Raw genomic sequence first — 15,290 nt, forward strand, 5'->3', positions numbered from 1 at the left:
TGGGCAGTTCTGGTGAGGGGCATGGCCCCACCCACAGGAGCAGGTGTGAGCGACTCAGGAGAGAAGAGTTGTTGAACAAATGCATGTGCTTGGGATCTCAGAACAGGGAAATGAGAGCAGCGGGAAAATGGGTGGCAGCTGAAGAGATCCAAACCGCCAAGGCCATTTGACCACCTAGTCCAGGCTCCTTCACTTTCCAGATCACCATTGCTCCTTTCTGCTGCTTTCACTTCAGCAGCTCTGTTTGTCTAAGCTGTTTCCTTATCCTGTTCTTCTTCAAGGTTTCCATGGTTGACTTGACCATAATCTGGCTTGACCTTGACTTTGAACTTGACCTTGGACCTGATTCTGATTCAGACCCACGTTATCCCAATCATCCTGACCATGTTAAGTGTGTCCTGATTATGGGGACAGTGCCTGTAATTATGTGATTATATAGAACTAACTCTAGCAAAAGAGTATAAATAAAGGCATGACCAACTGCTTATGAGTCTTTTTATATTCACTTTATGGAGATGGGAAAGGGGCAGCCTCCAAAACTATGGATTCCTACTCTCTCCTTGAGTCTATGAGGAGATAAGATTTCCACAGGCCTCCTTGTATCTTTGGGGCAGGCTGCAGGTGGGCTGGACCATCCTCGGTAATCTTTGGGCCAAGAACGTTTCTGGAGCAAGTGAGGGGAGAAGTGAATTTGGGGAGGAGAAAATGATAGCCATGCAAGTATATCAAGGCCCGATCTGGGTTACTAATTTCTTGTGAGCTATGCCATTGATAGAAGCTGCTTCAAAGTGCTGTGGTCACATAAATATCCTCTATAGAAGGAACTCTAGCGCCATAGCTAAGAATGAATTGTATATCTTTGTATTTAAAATAAAAATGTACAATTTACCAATACTGTCAATGTTTTCTTGGTGAGCAGTGATATATACATTTAATAAGTAAGGAAGGCAAATCTTAGAGAGGATCTCAAGCCATGTAGTAGTCAGACCCAGGGATGTTCTGTTAAGGCTACAGCAGGGGAAGTAGCGAGGGGAGAGACAAGAGAAGAAAAATTTTGCTATGCTTATGGAAAGAAATGGGCAGAAAAATCTTCCCTCTGGGGATGACTTGTTGTAATGAAGGAGGTTTCCTTTTAAGGAACTTTGGAAGAGACCAATATAAAGAACCACTATGTCCATAGACCAGTTCCCAGTGGCAATTACTGATTAGGGAAAACAAGGATTCCAAGAGGGGATGAGGCATTCACTGGTATTTGTGTGTGTGTGCACGTGTGTGGATTTGTGCATGTGTGTGCATGTGCATGCGTTTCTTGGAAGCCAGGGGGATTCTTTGTACAAAACTTTCTCCTGAACAACAAGATTTATATGTTCTTCAGTTTTCTTTATAAACTGAGATAATACACCCTGATCTAAGAAACAAATACAAACAAAAGTAAAGATAAACTCTTTGGGGAGAATCTTTTATTGAGGTGAAAAAAACAGCCAGTCAGTCAGTGAGGCATGCATTTGAAGGAGAGCACGACAACTCTGTCCACTCGACAAAGATGACTTCGAATCCGTCTCTGCCCCCCTCACAGAACCTTGGCCAACATGAGGGAAAAGGCAGTCAGAGCCCGGGATGATGAAGACGCTGATGAGGGTATCATCGCTCTGTATCCATGTCTATGGAGAAGTTAACAACTTCCTTCATGAAGAAACTGAACCTTCCCATTGCTTTTCCTATGGGAAGACACAGTTAGAAGATTTGTCCACACCAGAGGAAATTTTATATAACATTAGAGCTGAAAGGAACTACCGAGATTATGAGGCAGACCCTCATTTTACAGATAAGGAAATTGAGTCCCTGAAAAGAAATGTCTTTGCCCAGGCAGTTTCTGGCAGCGGCAGAAGCAGAATTTCCCCAGTCCAGTGATACTTCCATCCCACCTGCTGCTTCCACCATCCCAGAGCCTGGGCTGATCATCCAATATCTTAAAACAGAAAAGAATGTGAGCTTCTGACATGGGAGGTTGAGGGGGCCTGCCCCTCACCCTTTGCTGGTCAACAGGGCTTGTGATGAAGCTGGATCCTACATTAGTGAGGAGAACTTCCAGCACATTCCCCTTCAGAGTCCTTGAACACAAGCTAGTGTCTAGGCCAAGGTCCCAGTGTGTGTGCCTGTTACAGAATCTTCCCTTTCCTGAACTAAAAGTTTCCAAACAGGAATAGATATGCAGACATATCCTTCTGGGCTCAGAGCCTAACCTAATATTCTAACTTGTTAAGAAAATCACAAAGATGAAAAACACAAAATCTAAGATAAGTAATAAAAATCCAGTGGTGTAAGGAGCGTTAACAGGGGCCGGCCCGGTGGCGCAAGCGGTTAAGTGGGCGCGCTCAGCTGCGGTGGCCCAGGGGTCGCTGGTTCAGATCCCGGGCGTGCACAGACGCACCACTTGTCAAGCCATGCTGTGGCAGCGTCCCTTATAAAGTGGAGGAAGATGGGCACGGATGTTAGCCGAGGGCCAGTCTTCCTCAGCAAAAAGAGGAGGATTGGCAGATGTTAGCGCAGTGCTGATCTTCCTCACCAAAAAAAAAAAAAGAGAGAGAGTTAACAATGAGCACAGCGGACTTGGTGTAAGACAGTAAATGGCAAGCTGCCTATTCTGCACCAAGGAAGTGACATCCACCTAGTTATATTGTCTTCAAAAACACTGTGCAGGCCGAACAAAATACTTCAGCAAAACATTTCCATGGGATTCCGGTCCAAGCACTGACAGCTTGCGTCTCTCTATTTTAGATTAAAAAAAAAAAGTCTTGATAGTAGTCTTATTCTCCCTATCGCTCTAAGGCTACAGATATTTAGAGCTGCTAGGAAATTGAGGATGATAAAGGCCTTTTAGTCACAGTTTGTTTAAGAATCGAGCTGGATTATAACCATTAAGTCTTTTAGAAGTCATGGAGGATAGTTGTTTTCAATTATTTTTTAGTGTGGAGTGCAGGAACTTTTCTTCAAACCAAGTATTGTGTGTAACTCCACTAATTAAAATAGTCAAAAGCTGTACTTGAGGTTGGAGATCATCCCAAATGCTCCCTTAACCCTTTGGTGGCTCCTGACTTGCCTATCCAGAAATTCGGGGCTCCAGGGACGCCAATTTGAAAACTCATGGTCTTGTTGGACTCTCTCAATTGACAGACTGGAATTGGAGGTTCTGTCGTGGAGGGACCAGTCCAAGCTGGCAGAGCAGGTGGCCCAACCCTAGTCTGACGGTGAGGCACTCAGTTTTCTGTTTCTACCAGCTGCTTCTGGGGGGGAGTAAGTACAGCTGATAAAGAGTTAAGCAGGCTCATGGAAAGAGGAGAGGTTTGCAGTGGAGGACACTGGCTCCGGCTTCGTTGTTCTACCCACGAGGTACTCACAAGCTCTCGGTGCACAAGTGGCATTCATTCCCATAGGTGATGTAGTCAGAACCACAAACAGGCAGGTATGTGATGGGGCAGGGGATGGCCGCCACTGGGTACTTCTTGTAAATGCTGCAGTCCACCTGCGACAGACACAAGAGAATGTCCTGCTTTTCTCCTGGCCCCTATGTGAGACTATCCTGGCCTCTGGTGTACGGGAAGCAAAATACCATCCTGCAAGTCCCAGCTCAGACACATATTCGCATGCTGCTGTGTCTATTTCTATTGGTAATAACATTACCACTAGGACAAATACTAGTCATACGAGCACAACTTCTATTATTACTAGTACAGTTAAGATTTCCTGAGCATTTCTACGCCAGGCATTAAACTTAAATCTTACATGAATTTTCTTTGTTTAATCTTCAGAACAACTGAATAGGATAGAGTCTACTTTTAGCTCTATTTACAGATGAGGGAAACTGAGGCTTAAAAAGAGAGAACTTGTACATATAGTCGTACCTAACTTGTATAATGTAAAAGCTCATAACTGGTGGGGCTGGGATTTGAATCCAGAGCTAATGCGATTAACCAAGGTAACACTGTCTTGCTTCTCACATGTTGTCCCTTCCATGGAGACTTCACCAGCCTCTCAGCTGGAAGTCCTCACTCTCCTTTAACTCTGGAATATTTTTTTAGGTTATGCTTATTTCTATGTATGTCCTATTTCATCAACTGCCTCTGGAAAGCAGAGGCTATTCTTTATCTGTGTCTGCCTCTCGCTTTTACTGCCACTAAACATAATGAATTAATCCTACATATACATTTCATAAATATTTGTGGACTAAATGAAAGCCAGTAGGAATTGAGATTAAAATGTAATTCAATATACTCACTGTTGTTGAAGACAGACTAGCAGCTTCTGAAAGACAGATACAGACGGAAACGTTAAAAATGAAGCAAAGTCTTAAAATCTCATTAATTAATGTAAATTTGGTCCCATAGATTAAGATTCTGTAGTTCCTCTGGCAATGAGTCTCAGCCCACATCCCCTCCTTACACAAAATTCCAGCTGTTTGCTGAATGGCCAATGGGTTAAATAAGTCCTTGGTTCAGGCAAGATAGTTATCCGAATTTCCTCCCTTTATCGACCATGGGATGCTTCTGGAGCTCCGGTGTCTTTGATAAAGATTCAAAGTCAGAGAGCAATCAGAAGTATAGTGGTCACCACTCCTAAGAGCTTGGAACACCATCTTTGATATTCCTTCACTCCTAATTGATATAAAAGAATGTAACGGAATGTTTTTAAGGGTTTAGAATCTGTTCTAACGCCTAATTTATTTAAGTAATTTTTCACCATATAAAAGTCTAGTTGCTGACTCCTGGGCTTTGGAGAATTGTGTTTTATGTTGATTCTCCTGGATTGACTTGGAGAGACATCCACATTTTTCTGCATCTTTGCACTAGGGATAGTATCTACTAATACCGACAACTTCCAATGTCCTTATGAAATGGTAGACCTGCGAAGAATTTAGTTCATTTTTTTGTTCCATGGATGGAAATAAAAATCCTTGAAAGGGAATACACTAGACCCAAATCCCCCAACTCCAGCTGGGACATCAGATTCTCCTTACCCAGGCCACAGCAGTTTCTGTTATAAACCAGTACATTTTAAAGCCACATGACCAGACATTTCTCTCAGATGCTCACATCCCAGAAGAGGTTATTTGGACAAACAATCTTAATGGCTGTGCAGGGCGCTATCTACCCTTAACTCACCTAAACTGCTGCAGAAACGGGTCACTGTGCAGAGCAGAAGGAGACCCCCAATGATCTTCATAGTGGAGATGGCAGAGGCTGCGCAGGGCTCTCACAGCAGCTGCATCAGCCATGCCCTAGGAAGCGCTCATGTTTATACGGCAATACTTGGTTTCACCACCTTTCCTGTGAGGTCATCCAGAGTCAGTATTGGCTCTAAGAGGCCTTCAAAGCACAATGTCACACCCGGGGTGGTATAGCAGAAGAGATTAAGTATAGGCTGCTTGGCCTAGTCATGAAATAAGTGAAAATATCAAACTTTCTTTATTTCACCAAAATGGAGGGTATTAAACCCAATTAGACAGATTGCACTTACATTTATATTTTGGTTCCTGGGAAAATATTGTTTTATTTTTGAGGCAATGAACCTGTGAAGCAAGCTGAGATCTAGTGGAAAGAACAGTGACCCTAGCGTTTATGAGGCTTAAAGAAAGGCATTGACATTTTCCAGGTGTGTGATCTTGGGTCAGTCATCTATGTGCCGTGAGCCTATATCAACCAAGAAGACCTGGTTATGTTGTAGTAACATATAACACCAAGATTTCTGTGACTTTGTACAAATTTATTTGTTACTCAAACTACCCATGTACAGTGGTCAGCTGATGGTGTTACATTGTCTTCAGTAGATCCCAGTGGACAGAGTAGTCACTATCTGGAATATCGTTCATTGTCAAGGTGAAGTGAAAAATGAATTCTTCAGGATTTCCCTTCTCAGCGATGAAATATTCCATCCCAGAAGTGACCCCACTGTCACTTTCCCTCACCATCATGTGGCCTGACCCAACCATAGAAGTTACAGAGTGTGATCTTACCTTGTCCCTTGAAGACCAGAAGGGGGAGAACTGGAAATAGTTGGCAAATGACTCAGAGACAAACCCAGAGCCTTAGCTTCATCCTCTGTCCAGTGGGACCTATTGCCAGACACAAGAGAGTTCACATAATTGGAGTCATTTACGTTAAGTGTGTTCTAAAGGGTAGTGCATGCAGTTGTTATTGTGATTGTTATTGTTATTAATGATGAGCCAAGAGTCTTGCCGACATTAGATTGTAGACTGCATTGTCCAAGCACAATGGTCCAAATGGCTGTTGTCTGTCTATAGAGCTTAAGGACGTACAGCTGGGGGAAGGGAGTAGACTGCACTCTACCAGTCCTTTGCTTGGCAGGTTTGATTTTGTACGTTCTGAAACACAGCATCTACAAAAGATAATAAGTTAATAACAAATGACGTGGCATGAGCCCCTAAAATTTCAGCTTTCACATCTGTTTGGGAAGCAGTATAATCTAATAGTGAAGAATATGGGCATTGAGTCGAATGGATCTTATTTGGAATCTTGTTTTCAATAAATGTTGACTATGTGACTTTGAGTATATAGGTTAAGCTCTGGATATTTTAGTTTCCTTATCTGTGACATAAAAACAATATTTACGGGGGGTGAACTCAAGATGGCGGCGTCAGCAGACTTGGAACTCACCTCCTCCCGTGGACACAGCCAATTTACTACTACTCGTGGAAAAATTACCCCTGAGACAGAACTCAAAACTGGATAAGAGGAATTCCTGCAACAACGGACAATCCTAACTGAGGTGGAAGAGGCAGAGACTCCCTTCTGGAGAGGAAAAACGCCGCCTTCACAAGCCGCCAGCGTCACGGCCCCCGGGAGCAGCGCACAGGTACGCAGCCTCCCTGGAGGCGCGGGGCCCTGAGCCGGGAGCGCCCCCGCTGTGGGCATTTTGTGGACCCAGCACAATCGAGACCAGCGGCATAATATCTGACTTTGCCTGTTACTAGAGCACTGGGGAGTACCCCAAGAAAAGCTGGTTCACAAAGAAACTAAAACCGGCTCTTAAAGGGCCCGCGCACAAACTCACCCGTTTCAGAAAGCATCCTAAAATCACCAGAAAGAAAGGTGCACAGTGTTGTGGTGAAAAGAGACTCACCTAATAGACCCTGAGTGCATCTCGGTGAGGGGTGAGAGCTCTCCAGGGACTGGGACATTGGTGGCGGCAATTGTTGTGGCCTGGTGTGGGCGTGCTGACACAGACGCCCTTGGAGTTCTCCCTGAGGCCAGCCCAGGTCTGCCCCACCCGCTAGAGCACCGATTTAATCCAGCTCAGCCAGGGCAGGCAGCCCACCCTAGAGACGGGCCCCACCCAACAACAAGCCCTCAGGCAACTTGTGGGCCTGCATAGATTGGTGACTGGATTCTCTGCAGCCTGGCAACTGAGCTGACTTCAGTGGGACAGGGCGTGCACAAGGAGCGGGTGGAGAGTGTAGGGCGGTGGCGGAGTGTGTGGGGCAGAGTGTGTGGGGCTCTCGCCGTGGAGAGACTGGGTCCGCATCAGGAGGTCAGGGCGTGCACACGGGGCAGGACTGTGTTGACTGTGTGTGTGGACCTGTGGGCGGCAGGGCTTGTCAGCTGCAGAAGACTTGTGTTTCTCAAAGACCCAAATAGGGGGTTTGCCCCACCTTCCAAAGCCTGAAACAATTGGGTGCTCCTGTGCCTGAGGCCAGCCCCACCCAGCTGCAATCCTCAGAGAGCTGACAACAGACCTAATAGGCTAGAGGCTTACAGCAATTGTAAGGCCCTGAGCCTAACAACCTGCCACGCTGGGGGCCTACTCACTTAAAAGAAATACTGCAACCGAAATGTGGTATTAGAACTTGCAGCCAACTGTGCTGGGGCTCCCCACACCTGATAAAGAGACTGAAGGGCCCACCACAACTACAAGCAGCTGATCATTACAACAGCTGGCCAGGAGCATAACTCAGCATCCCTGGGCACCTACAGGGAGAGCAAACAGGCCACAACAGAAGGACACATGTAGCCCACATAGGGGTCACCCCTGGAACATTGAGAACTGAGGGGAGAACACTGGAAGCCTCCTAAGGCATCACTTACATAAGGTCACCTATCCAAGAGCAGGAGATGTAGCTGACCTACCTAATACGTAGACGCAAGCACAGGGAAAGAGGCAAAATGAGGAGGCAAAAGAATACATTCCAAGTAAGGGAACAGGACAAAACTCCAGAAAAGGAACTAAGTGAAAGAGAAATGAACAACCTATCCGACAGAGAGTTCAAACAAAGAGTGTTAAGGATGCTCACTGATCTGGGGAGAAGAATAGATGAACTCAGTGAGAATGTCAACAAAGAAATGGAAGATATAAAAAAGAACCAATCAGAAATGAAGAATACAATACTGGAAATGAAAAATTCACTAGAGGGACTCAAAAGTAGAGTAGAGGATACAGAAGAACGGATCTGTGAGCTGGACGAAAGACTAGAAAAATTACCCAAGCTGAACAGGTAAAAGAGAAAAGAAAAAGAGTGAGGACAGTCTAAGGGATCTCTGGGACATATCAAGCCCACTAACATCTGTGTTATAGGTGTCCCGGAAGGAGTAGAGCAAGACAAGAGAGCAGAGAATCTATTTCAAGAAATAATAGATGAAAACTTCCCTAACCTAAGGAAGGAAACAGACATCCAGGTACAGGAAGCACAGAGAGCCCCAAACAAGATAAACCCAAAGAGGCCCACACCAAGACACATCATAATCAAAATGTCCAGAATTAAAGATAAAGAGAGAATCCTAAAAGCTGCAAGAGAATGTCAAGTTACATACAAAGGAAACCCCATAAGGCTATCAGCTGACTTCTCAGCAGAAACCTTACAGGCTAGAAGAGAATGGCACAATATATTTAAAGTGCTAAAAGGAAAAAACTTAGAGCCAAGAATACTCTACCCAGCAAGGTTACCATTCAAAATGGAAGGAGAGATAAAAAATTTCCCAGACAAGCAAAAATTAAAGGAATTTGTCACCAAGAAACCAGTGCTACAAGAAATGTTAAAGGGACTGATTTAAAGGGATAAGAGAAGACCACAAATAGGAAAAATTATCTAGTTCCATGATAAGAGGGTAATGGATACAAATGCACAAAAAAGAGGTTGGATATGATATCAAAAACATGAGGGAGGAGGGAAGTTAAAGAGTACAGCTTTCAGACAGAGGTCAAACTAAAGTGACCATCAATTCTGTATAGAAGAAGAAAGGAACAGAGAAGGACTACTAAAACACTGAGAAAAAAAAAGTTAAAAAATGGCAGTAAGTACATACATATCAATAGCTACTTTAAACGTCAATGGACTAAATGCTCCCATTAAAAGGCATAGGGTGGCTGATTGGATAAAAAAAATAAGACCCACATATATGCTGCATACAAGAGACGCACTTCAGACCTAAAGACACTCACAAACTGAAAGTGCAGGGATGGAAAAGATACTCCATGCAAATGGCAATGAAAAGAAAGCTGGGGTAGCAGTACTCATATCAGACAAAATAGACTTTAAAACAAAAACTGTAAAAAGAGACAAAGAATGGCATTACATAATGATCAAGGGAACAATCCAACAAGAGGATATAACACTTTTAAATATGCTGTGTGAGAAATGGAAAAAAAAATGATTTTATGGGTCAGGAGTGTGTACATCAGAGACTTGAGAGGGGCTTGGAAGAGAGTCAAGTGTTCCAGATGGTTCTGATGAAATATGCAGAGCAATAGGTGTGAGCAATTAAGGGTTTAGAGGTCCAAGTTCAAGAAAAATGTGGACTTAGTAGTAATAGTAGGTGTAGGGAATGTGAACAATTATTTATGGAGGCTGTGACTAGTAGGCAAAGGATCAAATTTAATTTCTCAGAGGTGGGGCTGAGACAATGATCCACAGGGTGTATCCTCACATAAAGCAGACAAAAGATGGTGGAGATAAAGGTTCAAACAGGTGTGGAAAAGTGAGGTCAAGGGATCAGGGGTGGGGTTGCTTTGGGTTTTGGCAGCTGTTTACATGGAAAGGAAATTTCCAAGCTGCACAGTGAGCCAGAAATTATAGAGGGTCCTTCAGGGGTGAAAGATGAAGACTGTGAAGATAAAAAAGCAGTCCCTTTCAGGCTGAGAGCAGTTTGTTGATTCCTCCTAATATTCCTGCAAGGGAGGGAAAACTTGAGGCCTGCTAAAGAGGATCGCTCTGACCATGGTTCCATTCTAGGGAAGGTGAAATAGCATTAATGCAGGAAAAGGTAAAAGTGAAATGAGAGAAAAGTTTGAGAGTATTGGGGCTTTCTTCCCCGTTGGATTTAGGATACCACAGGGAAGAGAAAGATGACCCATTAGAAGGTCAGAGAAGGGTGAGAGAACTGAATTGGAGCAGGGTCTGAATGAAGAGTTCCCTGGTCAGTTAGCTGGAGAGAAATAGGGGAGATGCAACTGTGGTGGGGCAGTAATCCAGGTAGAGAGTGACGGCTGTAGGAAGGGAGAATTATGATAAGAAAATTAACCATATTTTAAGCACGTACCATGTGCTACAACTGTGCTATGCCTGTTGTGTGCATGATCTCATTTAAGACTCAACAATCTTAGCGAGAGGTGTGGTTATTGGCCCTGTTATTTAGCTGAGACAACAGAGACTTAGAGAAATGGCTGGTTTAAGGTTAAGAGTCGACGCTCTGTAATCCTCTGGTGGATTGCCTTTAAATCAAATCTAAGAGGTAGATTTGGAGACACATTGGAAATTGGAATAACAGAAGTGAAACTGGCTGGATTAGAGTGGTCAGGAAGGACAGCTGATGTTTCAAATGAGTAGACAGCAGGGGCTGCACGCTGGATCAGACTGCACGGCATTTTCACTTGTGAGGATCACCTGGAAAGAACAGGGTCCCAGTGAGGAGAAGGGACGATTGAGAGTTGGGTGACAAGGATCCTGCCCTGCACCCTCCCCCCCATATCTATGTAAGGTACAATGCTGTGACAGTCCCCTCTCCACTTTGTGCCTTGTGCTTCTCCCACATCTAGGGAAATTCACCTAGATTGGTGCTTCAAGTTTTCAAGTTAAAAATCCCTCCTTGGACCACTAATATGAACAACTGAAAAATAAGGCTGAGGATTATTGGGGATGGTAGCAAGAAGCAGTTGGAACTTTACTACTTAATTCTGTTTTTCCCTCCTAATTGCCGTATCAGCCAACCCACAACCCCCAGGCACCTTCCTTCTTGGCACCCAGTACAACTCCATCCAGTATCCTCAAGGCCTTCCTATGACAGTTTTAAAATCGGTGGCCTAGATTTGGCTGGACCAGCTCCAGCTTTCTGTCTGTCCTCCTCTCCCTTCCCTGTGTGGCTCCTTCACACTCCTGCTCTTTTCTTTTCATTTCGTTCTTTGGATGTAGCCCCCACTGTAATCAGGTCCTTTTCTGCACTGGGGCACAGTGACCTAGAGATCAGGATATTTGCATTTTGTCTTGTGTCTGGCAGCAAGATCCTTGTTCCCGGCCTCTCATGGGAACAGGGAGTTAGTACATCCAGGGATCCTATGCTTTGGTTCTATTCAATTTTTTGGAATCACTGAGGCTAAATAGTTCCAGTCATGGGACAAGACATTGTGAATAAACAGGGGCACCTGTTTTTTCCTGTGAGTTCATGTAGCTCCTAGGTGACCTCACACTATCTGGATCTAGATTACACACACACACACACACACACACACACACGCACAGAGCTCACAACTCCTATTGGTAAAATCATGTCTACTGTGCTCAGTGGTGAAGGGAACACCTGTAAGCCCAGAGTTAGCCAACGTTAGAGAAGATATTAATCTGCTAGCACTATCATACCAAAATACCAAGGACTGGGTGACTTAAACAAGAGAAATTTTTTTTCTCATAGTTCTGGAGGCTGGATGTTCAAGATCAAGGTACCAGCAGGGCTAGTTTCTCCTGAGGCCTCTCTCTTTGGCTTTTAGACAGCCACCTTCTCACTGTGTCCTCACACGGCCTTTTCCCTGTGTGCGTGACCCCTGGTGTCTCTTCCTCTTCTAATAGAGACACGAGTCCTATTAGATTAGGGCACTACCTTTACCACTTCATGTAACCTGAATTACCTCTTTAAGAGCACCATCTCCAAATGCAGTCGCACAAGGGGTTAGGGCTTCACCGTGAGAATTTTGGGAGGATACAGTTCAGTCCGTAACGTTCTATCCTCTGCCTCCACTCCCTCCAGACTCATGTCCTTCTTACATGCAGAGAATCATAGGCCTTTGATCTTCAAGACACAGTATCCCAAGAAATGTTAAAATGTTGAAAAATGGATTGCTGGTCCACTACACTTGAGAAACACTGATACTCTATCTCTTTTGGGGGGATTCACAATGCATTTTATCTTTTCTTATTTTTATTTATTCATTCATTCATTTATTTATTTATTTACTTATTTTTTGTGAGGAAGATCAGCCCTGAACAAACATCTGATGCCAATCCTACTGTTTTTGTTTTTGTTTTTTTTTTGCTGAGGAAGATTGGCCCTGGGCTAACGTCCGTGCCCGTCTTCCACTACTTTATATGGGATGCCACCACAGCGTGGCTTGGCAAGCAGTGCGCGCCCAGGGTCCGAACCTGCAAACCCTGGGCCGCTGAAGCAGAGCACGTGCACTTAAACGCTGCGCCACCAGGCTGGCCCCTAAAATGCATTTTATTTTATTAAAGGCTCTTAAATTTTCTGTAATACAGAAATGTTTTCACTTTATTTAGCTCAATTTTCCCCAAACTAAATTTGCCATAGTTGGCTTATTATTTTACAGAATATTTAATAACGTATAAAGGGATTTTAGTGTTTCCTTGGACATTAAGAAATAACAATTTAATCTGATTTTCCATTACGTCGTGATGTCAAATATAAAAACTCGTTAGCAAGGAGGATCACTGAATTTTGGGTCTGCTTGGACATCTTAGAAGGTTTTGATCCTACTGAACGGAACTCCATCTCTAAATGGCTTCCATACACTCTAGTTCTCTACAGTGGAGCTTAATAGAATGAGGCTGCTCTCTCTTTCCAAGTATATCCGTTCACATATGCAACAGAAGCTCTAGAGCGCCTGATAAAGGTCGTTTTTCTCCAGAAAGCATAATAGGGAATCAAAGTTTGGGCAGTTTCTGGGCAAAAGTGTGAACAGACATAGGTACGGTCTGGGGGAAGCAGTTAGGGAGAAATCGCAGCTCATGTCTTGCATTTCCCCAGTCTGTGGGCCCTCAGCCTCGCTTCTCAGGCTGTGCCCTCAAAACGATGGTGAAGGAAAAAACCCCAGGTCCTTAGGTGAGGAGACTGGAATGTGAAGCTATTGGAGTGGGTTGACTCGTCAAGTGCAAAGGCACAGAAGTCAGGAGAGTGCCTGAGTCAGGTGTGTGTCAGAGAGGAGGGATTTAGGAACCAGAGTTGTGGGAAGGAGACAAAGCTGTAGACAAGGAATCTTCACGGACAGAGAGGCTGGGCAGTGAAGAAGGAGGATTAAGAGCTGAAACCCGAGAGGAAGAAAAGAGAAGAGGCGCATTACACAGGAATTTTCTGTTTCCTTATTTCTCAATTGGGAAAATGAAATATGGTGAGAAAGAGTTTTGGGGTCAAATTGTGTAAAAATGTCAAATTTAATGAGGACTACAAAGGAGGAAGATGACAAGACAGGGGCTTAGAGGGAGGCCCAGAGTCTGGAAGGCCAGAGAGATGGAGAGGAAGTTTGTCAGGGGCTAGAGTGATCAATGCTGAATACCAAAGCATCTGGCAGCCTTATTTCTTTACTTAGTTCCATGGATAGACTTCAGCTTCCTATCTGAGACTTGTGGCCTGAGAAGATCTGGACAGCAATTTTATAAAGGGTTTAGCCCTATAGTCTAAGGACAACTGGATTGTGGAGGACATGAGCCATCTCACAATGCAGGTGGAGGGATGGCAGGACACAAATGTGGAACCTGAGTACCATGAAGTCTTCGACAAGCTTGATAGGAAAGGCTGCAGACATCACCCTAAAATCTATTTTTTTCTAAAATGAACAATCTTTCAATATGTCAGCCAGCCAATATGGAATAGGCTTTCCAGATAGGTGGTGAGCACTCCATTATTGGAGGTGTACAAGCAGAGATGGTATATTGATCATTTATCAGAGACACTGGAAAACAAGAGAGGAGTAGACTTGGCTGGAGAAAACTTTGCACTTGAGATGAGAATCCTTGGGTTCACGTGTGGCCTCCACCACATACTTATTCTTTCTTACATTTCTAATTTAATTGTTTTCATTTGTTTAATGAGTACCGTAATGCCCACTCCAGTGATGTGACTATCAAAAGAGAAACTGACCAAATTTTCATCATAAGCTTTGAAGTGATTTATCCATGTATTATGAGGGAGTATAAATTTTAATTTAAACATCTTAGCAATATAGACACTCTGCTTATCTATAACAGGACATGTATTCAGTCCTCTTGGGAGGCCCGGAAAGGGGAGTCATTATCCCTCTCAAAGTGCGTGTTCTTCTCTCTTTTCTTACCATCACTCGACTCTTTGAACCGACCTTGGAACCTGTCCAAAAGAGGCATAGCTAGAGAGACATAACCTCGCCCCATTGCTATGCCTGACTTCTGGGGAAACTCTGCTCCTCTCCTTCAACATGTGTCTTCTGTTCACAGAGGATCTTGTCACTCAAAGCCTCCTGGCCTACAAAAAACTGAGAGTATGTGACATGGGAACATTGTTCTTCACCAAACTCTACTCCTGCCCAAACACATACTGAGGGAGAGGATGAGGCTTTTAAAACATACATCTTTTTGTCTCTCATCCTTTGCTTATCTTCTCCCTGGAGTCTCAGCAAACTGCTGTCTCTTGTTACCTGCTAACACCTCTCTTCAAGGTACTGTAATTTCCTTCTTGTATGACCAGCTAATCCCCTGCTCTTGTCCAGGGTCCTAGGGGATTTTGAGCTCTGGGCCCCAGTCCTGTCCTGGATTTTGTGTCACCTTGATTCCCAGGACCCCTCTCCTCTCAGCGCTTTGTGACAGCATTTTGATCCAGACAATCAAAGCCCCTTCTAATCACAGCTATCCTGCACATACACCCTCCACTGGCCAGATCTGTCCTCCTCACGGTGTAGTGGGTGAACTCCCCCTCCCTCGACATCTCCCATTTGACCCTACCCTCCGACAACTTCCCTGCCACCTCCAGTGCTCCCCAGTAAGCATGGTCACCCAACACCTTCTTCTCCTCTCTCAGCTGAGTGCCCTG

General features: G+C 44.3%; 1 protein-coding gene across 1 annotated transcript; it reads right to left on the reverse strand.

Annotated features, from left to right (window-relative positions):
- Positions 1 to 1,438: 1,438 nt before the first annotated feature.
- LOC147917230 (serine protease inhibitor Kazal-type 7) lies at positions 1,439 to 6,105 on the reverse strand. Its single transcript, XM_087430290.1, has 5 exons — positions 6,011 to 6,105; positions 5,160 to 5,324; positions 4,277 to 4,302; positions 3,399 to 3,523; positions 1,439 to 1,718 (listed from the first exon to the last, which is right to left on the reverse strand). Exons 2-5 carry the CDS (start codon positions 5,218 to 5,220, stop codon positions 1,673 to 1,675), a joined length of 258 nt encoding a protein of 85 aa, XP_087286416.1. The 5' UTR covers positions 5,221 to 5,324; positions 6,011 to 6,105; the 3' UTR covers positions 1,439 to 1,672.
- Between the last annotated feature and the right edge of the window lie 9,185 nt (positions 6,106 to 15,290).

This window comes from Ceratotherium simum, chromosome 4 (genome assembly GCF_057802395.1).
Source record: "Ceratotherium simum simum isolate JZ-2026a chromosome 4, ASM5780239v1, whole genome shotgun sequence".
NCBI classification, from domain to species: domain Eukaryota; kingdom Metazoa; phylum Chordata; class Mammalia; order Perissodactyla; family Rhinocerotidae; genus Ceratotherium; species Ceratotherium simum.

Excerpts from the sequence above, each read along its gene's own strand:
- LOC147917230 (XM_087430290.1), bottom strand. The coding sequence starts at position 5,220 with ATGAAGATCATTGGGGGTCTCCTTCTGCTCTGCACAGTGACCCGTTTC. Across the intron at positions 4,303-5,159 it reads CCGTTTCTGCAGCAGTTTAG|AAGCTGCTAGTCTGTCTTCA; the intron begins GTGAGTTAAGGG and ends TCTGTCTTTCAG. Across the intron at positions 1,719-3,398 it reads CACTTGTGCACCGAGAGCTT|GAAAAGCAATGGGAAGGTTC; the intron begins GTGAGTACCTCG and ends GTCTTCCCATAG.